The sequence below is a fragment of the Crocodylus porosus genome, unplaced genomic scaffold, assembly GCF_001723895.1.
Source record: "Crocodylus porosus isolate Cpor-Errol unplaced genomic scaffold, CroPor_comp1, whole genome shotgun sequence".
Classification (NCBI taxonomy): Eukaryota; Metazoa; Chordata; order Crocodylia; family Crocodylidae; genus Crocodylus; species Crocodylus porosus.
In genome coordinates, this window is record NW_017728928.1 from 18,921,763 (window position 1) to 18,930,296 (window position 8,534).

Consider the following 8,534-nt stretch of genomic DNA (forward strand, 5'->3'; position numbering starts at 1 on the left):
CAATACCAAAAAGAATCTGCTCAATATGGACCTCCTATGGAGGACATATCAGAGACAATTACCCTGGGGAGCTCGCCTACGTGGTCACGCTGCTTCCCCTGCCAGGATTTGGAGATTCAGCCACCAAATCAGGCTGAATCTCCTCCTATTCGAATCACCACCCAAAGCTTCGCGCAGCCCTACCAGGGAGGTCCAACTAGGCACTTGTGCCGATCTCAGCTACAGAGGGGAGGCTGTGAGGCAGACACTCCAAACCAGGGGACGCAAACATGTACCAAAACCAACAGAGTTAGTCATCTTGTGTATGCTGCCCTGTGTGCTGTAGAGGTCACTCACCCAGCATTGCCGGGACTTTGAACTACCCAGGGCATTTATAATGCAAAATCAATTCAAGAGTCAACAGGACTCCCATACAAGACTTTCCTGCCATATCCCCCCACTGAACCCTCAGAGAATCCAGTAAGATACTGCACCTTTGGGATTGTGTAGCCCCAAAACACTGTGTCCCGAGTTACTTCTCGGGGGAAGTTTTCATTGTGTACAGGCTGGTAGCGCTGCACCTCATGGATTACTGCGTTGGTATAGGGCAGCTTCACCCTGTCCTCCATGCTGGGGACATGGTTTGCACTGAATGCCTCATCGATCTCTTGATGGATCTTAGCTGAAAAGAATCAGACTGAGGGTTGTTACACTTTACAGAGCAAGGGGCTCCACTCATCTCCCCTTGGTACTGTGTGAATTGTCATACCACAAAACATCTAAAAGGGACTGAGGGTCTGGCTTTAACTCCTTGCAGACACCACTGAATCCAGAGCTCTGGCTCAGTGTTTATCCATACAGCCCATAACATAGTATTGATGGAGTGAAGGACATGCCATCTGCTTCTATGACTTTATTCAACTGTGTTTGTCTTCACAGGACCTGATCCTGCAATGATTTATATATAATACACTCCAGGTTATATCTCATAGCTAAAAGAGCACTGTCTATTAGGACCCCTTTCTTCTTAAGTAATTGGAGGCTGCATTTAGCACACCAAAGTGAGAAAATCTGATTTTTTTCCCCTTGCCATATCATAACTTAGGGCTACTAAAAGAGAATAGTTCCTTTGCTCTTAATACCTTGAATGTGTGGGTACTTTACCAACACCAAGAGGCAGAAGAGAAGGCTACTGCTGGTGGACACTGTCCCAGCACCAAAAAGGCTGAACACCAACCCGATCAAGTTCTTATCAGTGTATATGTTCCAGGCAGTGCTCTTTTCCTGTAAGTATACGAAGGGTATGGAACATAAATTTCAAGAAAGGAAACCTATAAATGATGCTGCACAGCATTCCCAAAATGCTAGTTTGTCTTCTCCCTATAGTTACAGGCAGCAGAGATAGGGCTTCTTTTGACTGCAGGGTCCGCCTTGGCATGCCCTGAGTTTCATCCAGCTATCAGTGATATGTGGATTCCTCAGATGTTATCAAATAAAAGGATCTCCTGGCTCTTCAGGACCTACTTTGTGCTGAGGATAACAACAAGTGCTGTGAATAGCTATTTGGACTCACCCCAAGCCTGTGGGATAGAAGTTATTTGCACGTGCCCCTATGGCGCCGTTGTTACTGAACTGCACCGGTGGCACATGGTTATTTTTAGCTGCTACGTTGCCATAGCAATGTGCTATAGCAAGGGAGCATGTTGCTATGGTGACATAGCTGCGGCATCACCATTTGTACAAACAGATCAAGTTGTCCAGGGTGGATCCAGCAGGGTGCACTGGTGCATTTGCACCCCGCTTTGATTCCAGCTCCACCCAGAGCTGAAAACCAGCTGCCCAGAAGTGGCAGCAGCATTTCTATTCAGGCACCAGTGAGGGAGTTACTTGTCTTCATGGCTCATTATAATCTACCTGATTCCTTCTAAACTCTTCATTCCACAGATGTTAATGACCCTGTCTCCTTTTTAATGGTCTTGATGTTCCACTAGGTAAACTACCCTTTCTTCTGCAATTCTGCTGTCAGTTAGCTGCTCCTGGTAATATAGGTCCTATTTCACAGCGCTGCAGACTGTTTTTAAGTCATTAAAGCTGCACTTGTTTTTGCCTCAATCTTCAATGCAATAATACAGCCCTAGACTCCCAGCTTACTAGTAAAACGTCTAGTTGTTTTTTACCTGGAGAAAAATTTGTGTTGTATTATATGTGCACCACACCATCTGCACCCACCTTTCCAAAATCCTAGATCTCCCCAGGAAGCTGCCCCTATGCCAAACCTGAGAGCCAAAAAGTTGGCCCTTCTCAGAGCAAAATTTTTTAGTCTGGGCCTGATATTCCTTAAGCATCCAGTGTTAGTCCACAGGCTGAGCTGGAGGCTGGGGCCAGCCGTGGGTCACATGTAATAATTTATAATATGCCAGTCAACAAGGATCTAAGTGTGGGCACAACATTTACAAGTCAGACAAATGCCCATTCCTCATGGCTGCTGCCATCAGAGTCAGAAATGACCCTGTGATTTTTAGTCCTTATTTTACCTTCTTTGACTGTATGAGGAAACAGTCAATGCAGTCACGAGGTGAGGCTGGATCCAAAGTACGCTTATGAAATTCCACCTTTTCTTGGATAAAGTTCTTCAGTTTCTCACACTCAGTGAGGACTCTATTGTGCACTCCAGGCAAATAACTCAGGATGCCAGGAAAGGTACTGTACAGCTGTGAACAGAAGAAGCCTGCAATTTATCATATAATCAGAGCATATCTCCAGTTCTACCCCCAAGATGTTGAGGTTGCTCTTGATTATTGTCTTCTCATTCAGAATTATGCTTGCTCCCACCCCTGATCCATAAACTCAAACAGTCATTAAAAATGCAGGCCCTTCATTGCAACAACCACTTGCAAACATCCTAGCCCTGGATTCTACAGCAGCAACAGATTCACAGCAGATTCAGGGGTGGCAAATCCCAGCTCAGGACAGAACATGAACATGCTCAGTTCTTAGCAGCTGGTCCAGTCCCACCAACTTCAATGCTGTCTGGATTAAGAAGACTTCCCAGGAAGTCCATTAGGCTCTCGCTTGATGGAAGAACTGTTTGGATCAGTCCCTAATATGCAATCAGACTTTCACTAAGATAAGGAAAGTTTACACTGACTGCCCTACATGCTGAATAGAGAGCCAGATTCATCAGAATGCAGAGATGTCCCCATGAGTTGAGAGTGGTGTGGCACATACCCTTGCAATGGGAGAGTTAAAATAATTGATGTAATTTGTTACAGTGTCCAAAAGCTCCAGAAAGTCTTTGTCTTTGTAGTTGAAACGGCTCCCAAATAGAACAGAACATATCACATTGGCTACAGCATGTATGAGGGTCATGTTTGGCTCAAAAGCCTCTCCTGCAGCATCCAAGGACACAAGGAAAAATATAATGGTGTCAGACATAGCATGCATCTCTGCTTCATGTACAGCCATGTTCCTCCCAGTCCCCTTTAAACAAACATACGACCTTCCTATACCCTTCCCCTTTTTAACTCATCTCTGTGGTAACTCCTAGTTTAAAAAATGCCAAGACAAAGACCCCCATCCAGTAGCTTTGAATGAACTGAGTTTTACTTCCTGCTATAAGGAAATGTTCCCTGCCCTGGCAGGCTTTATAATGGGCATAAAGATACCCTTTCTTTTCCACCACCAGGATCCTTAGGCCTACCATCCCATGCTGTCATGAGCTGACATCCAGGCAGCCTCCCCCTTGTAGGCATTCACGAGGCCCATTTCTTATTTCTGGATCTTCTGCTCTACTCCTCCCAGGGAGGAAAGAAGGAACCCATCAACCATCCCAGTACAGATCAATGTGTGGTGTATGTAGGTGTTTAACTCCTGCCTCTGCACTTAGTGTACATTTCTAAGCACTCTCACTGTGAAGGGCTGGGACACCATTTTTGTTGTCAGAATGCATATAAGTTGTGCTGTTCTCTCATAAAGACTTCAGTCTTATATCACATTAAAGGAACAGCCAAAAGGGACTAATCTGACAGAAAATGTTGGTCCACTCTTTGGATATGGGGAATGTGCATGTTACCTGTGCCACCTCCCAAAAGCTCCTTACAGGGTCCTGAGTGCTCCCAGAGTTTTGAAGGCAAAAGCCTTCAGCAATTGGTACTGTTGGACAATATGTTTTTTTCTTCCCTTTTTCCTGTGGATGTTAGCTTCAGCTTTCTTTTCCATGGATCCTTCTGTAAGAGTTCCCCAAGCCTGTTGATATTTAGCTGAGAGCTTTGGTATCTAGCCCCAGTCCTTCCAGCTGCAACTAGCCTCTCTTGGTCCAAAATCAGTGACACTGCAACTAGTCTGTGTAAGCAATTTAAAGTAGGGAATGGTAGCTAAAAGCCTAACTCAAAGCACTGTAGTCTTTTTATCAGGTTTGCAAGTAGGCCCATAGCAGACTACAATTGCAGCAGAAGTAAGACACTGTTCCTGTGAAGGTCTATCACATCAAACCTTATTAGGTACTTTTTGCAACAATTCTTGGACCACAATGCAACTCTGTATCTTATTTGCATGACTGTATTGAAACAAATATGATTCAAATGACCTTTCATGTCTGCCATAGCCTCCACCAGGAAATGAGCTTCTTTCTGTATTCGCTCTGACATTGTTCTCTTGCCCATCCCAAACTCCCGCAACGTGGTGAGTGTGAACTTGCGGAGTTCTCGCCATGTCAAATCGCTGTTGGGGTCAGTCTCTGTAAAGACACAGCCAGAAAGCTCACACTGTACCAAAACTCGTATCAGATTATTGGAAAGAGAGAGGTCTACACTTCTGATTTCAGAAATGTTCACTTGCAGAAGATCATTTGGGTGCAAAACATTTTGTGTGTGTTGTACCAGATAGAACGTGGTCCCCAGTAAACCAGGACAAAAGAGCTGGAACTCAACCTGTGTGGAAGTCTGTTTGGGTCTGTAGTTTGTAGCTGTTTCATTTCCTCAGTGCCTCCAGTTTTAGGTGGCCTGTGCTTTTATGTCATACCTGAGAAAGTAGAGTATCCCTGTACAGTCGAACAACTTTTTTTTTTTTAGAGCATTTACAGTACAGACAGATTTTTAAAATTCACTTCTCAAAAACTTGGGGAAAAGACTGGAAAGAACCTAAGCTGCCCCTGGCCTGCGATCTGCTTGCTGCTGCACCCTCATGGGCTGCTAATATTTTCTGCCATCCTACTCCAGGGGCTGAGCATGGGACACAGCACCAGGCTCACCACACGTCCAGCCGAGCTGGAAGAGATGGGCCTAGCAAGGACAGGGCCCATTAAAAAGACTGCAAGCTGCCCTGGGACAGGTGCCTAGGTGAGGTGCTGCTGAAGCTTGATGCCACCCATGAGTGCTCTTTGGCAGAGTCAGAGTCAGAGTCAGAGAGGTGGATGTTGGGAATATTGTGTTGCTTATTATTCAAAGTCTAAACAATAACAATGTATTTCATTGCCTGGGGGGGAGGGATGACTGGCTTCGGGGGCAGCCACGACCTCCACTATAGGAGGGAGGTACAACTTGGGAGGGAGGCAAACCTCCAGTGTGTAAAGCAGGGGAGTGGGAGCAGGTAGGGAAGAAGAGAAATATTTGGAGGATGAGAGAGAGAAAAAGAAATGTTGCTTCTTTTTATGGATGAAGTGTACTAGAGGGGACCTCCAGGTGCAACTAGCCTGAGTTGCACCTGGCTGCCTGCTCCATCTCCCTGATCTGCAGGGATCAGGGTTTTGTTTCATATGGAAAAAAACAGGGGGAAAAAGCCATGGAAATTTCTGTTTGCCATGGACAAAACAGAAAAAACCCACAAAGGTGAATGGATTTGAAATTATAGTTTGGGGTGAGGAGTTTGGTTGTATCTTTGTGTTTTAATATTTTATTCCATTTCTAGAATTTTTGTCATATATTGTAAGCTGCCTTGAGTCCATGTGGGGTGTAGAAATCTGATAAATAAGTACAATAAGTAAAATATTGGCTCATTTTATCTCCTGTGAAATGAACTCATTTCCTAGGGCTAGTGTCCTAACCATTGAGCCATACTAGAGCCATCATTTCTTGTCCTCAGCTTTCAGGAATTATCAGACCTTAGCACCTCAAATGTGTGATATTTTAAGTAATAACATAATCAAGAAGACAGACACAAATACCTCCTTCCATCATTCTCCGTGGAAAGGGTAAGTCTGGGCGGCCACCAAACTCTTCAGCATGACCCACCAGAGCATCTTTCGTCACTTCATACCCACAGAGCACCACAGCCGGCTTTGATCCCAGCCACACAGTGAATATTGGTCCATATTTCTCAACAAGCTGGGGGTAAATCACAGAGATGATGAGGTTTGCTTGCCAAAAATAATCTGCTCTTAGAGCACAGATCTCCCCCTGAGCCATGAAGCTGAGATTAAGGGGGTAGGCTACTGAGGAAGAGCTAAGAGAGCTTGAAGATTGTAACAAGTAAAACTTTAATGGAGGGGTATCCACTAAGGGTTAATCTCTGCATTACTTACTTACTGGGGTTAATGTTTTGGCACAGAAATAAGTGCTGAGGTGACCCCTATGCATTTGAACTGACCAAATCATCAAATTGAAATACCTCAGCTGTTGAAATAAAGCCACCTTTACATATCAGTCTGGAATATTCATTGCATATATTCATAAAAATATCCTGGATACGGGAGGGCCAGATCATCAGCTAGACCTGCGTTACTATGTCCCCTTGCTGCCCAGAAGAATTTTCTCACTACTGTTGCGAGTGTGTGTTTGGGGGAAACTCTAAATCAGGCCTGCTTTCCAGAGGCATTTTGATGCACTGAGCCTTATACAATTCCCCTTCTGCTCTAAACTAAGAACATTCCTGGTCTCTCTCAACAACAGGAAGACAACCCTCCAAGAGGCCCCTTACCTTCGGATAATGCTTACACAGGGGGAAGACATCTGTCTGCCATAGGTTCCCCAAAATGGGCCACGGTGCTGGTCCTGCAGGGAGTTGGGCTCTTTTCCTGTTACTTTCCAAGACCAAGTAGCACAGGACAAAAATAAGGAGAAGAATCAGGATCCCTGTTGTCCCAGCATCCATTCTTGTCTGTCACCTTGGGGGAAGGACGGTAAAGGAGCTATATTACACTAGTTAGGAAGCCCAGAATGAAATCTGCAACTAACTGCCTCTTGTTCTCTCCTTCCTTTAACCTCCTTCTGCAAACGACTGAGAGGTCAAAGTCATGGGGTTAATGATTTCTTATTTCTAGTCAATGACCGCATCAGAATGTGGCATTTTATTTCTACCCACCCTACCCCTGTCTGACCCGGGAGATCTAGGATTTTGAGAAGGGACTGCAGACAGTGTGCTGCATTATCACATATAGCATAATAGATAATACAATAAGAGCAGAGAGTGTTCAAGGCTTGGCATGTGATGCCAAGCAGGGGTAGGATGCTGCTGTAAGAAGAGATGTTCCCATCAAAAAAAGAGGTTATCCATCTGTAACAGGATGATGTCCTAGGGGTTGCTGTGATCTCCCCTAACGCCCCCTCACCATGCCAAGTTAGCCTAAAAGCACCCTCAATTCTCACCCACCACGTCTTTGATGTTACATATATAATAGGGAGGCTGCCTTTTTGTCCTCTTGGACACGGTTTCCCTCCTGTACACTGGCTCTGTTTCCGTAATGGGTGTTTCAGTGCACCCCAGCCACATGGGCTATGCATGGCTCCAACCACCCCTTTACCATGCCCCAAGCCTCGTTGATGGAAGCTGGTCTTATGTTTGCTCTCCTGCCACAACTTTGATGAAATATATTCCCAGGAGGCACTACCTGTGGTGATCCTGCCTGGTCTCGATTCCAGTTTCTTCTGTTGGGCTCCAAACCTCCCCTTTACCCCAGCCTAGCCTCTCCAGATGGTACTCAGAAAACTCTTCTGCAGCCAGGTTGAGGTGCTGCCTGTTGTGGTCTTATTTGGCCCTCTACCCTAGGGTGACCTTTGGTCTTGATTAGGTACACCCTTCCAGGGCTGATCTTGGCCTGTGCTCAAATATCAAAAGAAAAGGCAAAAAAAAAACCAACCCAAAGAAAACCCTGGCTGCTCTCAGCCTCTTTGTCAGGCTCAGTCCATGTCCCCTTTTACCCAGGATCAGGTTCTCAAAATCCCAATCACAAAGATCAAGAAAATCCCTTAGTCCAGTCTTTGTTATGTGCCAGCCTGCCCTACACCCCTATGAATATTCACAGTCTCCTTGGGGTGTCCCCCATGTGCAGGACGGCTCTACCTGTGCCAGTAGTTTCCCTCAGGCCCCTCCTCCAGATCCTCTGTTGAAAACTCTGCTCTGAAGATTATCACAGGCCTTGTGGACTCCCTCCCTCCAGATCCTCAGCTGCAGCTGCAGCTCCCCTCCGGAGATTATCACCGGCTCCATGTGTACGGCCTCTGCCTGCCTTCTGCCCAGGGTCACTCCTGCCACGTTCCTCTGGCACATTCTGCAGCCCTTGCCTGCTGGGAGGCTCAGCCGCTCCCTTCTCCCTGCGGCCTGCAGGGGACTGACCCCCCTCT

The 8,534-nt window shown here is 45.9% G+C and overlaps 1 protein-coding gene across 1 annotated transcript in view; it reads right to left on the reverse strand.

Annotated features, from left to right (window-relative positions):
* The window catches only part of LOC109315166 (cytochrome P450 2C5-like), an 11,859-nt gene extending 3,325 nt beyond the window's left edge, over positions 1-8,534 (reverse strand). The window contains exons 1-8 of the mRNA XM_019542741.1: positions 8,443-8,534; positions 6,892-7,078; positions 6,140-6,299; positions 4,565-4,714; positions 3,208-3,368; positions 2,514-2,690; positions 1,122-1,263; positions 474-661 (exon numbers count right to left, since the gene is read on the reverse strand). Of these exons, the coding sequence (XP_019398286.1) occupies positions 474-661; positions 1,122-1,263; positions 2,514-2,690; positions 3,208-3,368; positions 4,565-4,714; positions 6,140-6,299; positions 6,892-7,065 (1,152 nt within the window). The 5' untranslated portion in view covers positions 7,066-7,078; positions 8,443-8,534. The remainder of the gene's footprint in view (positions 1-473; positions 662-1,121; positions 1,264-2,513; positions 2,691-3,207; positions 3,369-4,564; positions 4,715-6,139; positions 6,300-6,891; positions 7,079-8,442) is intronic.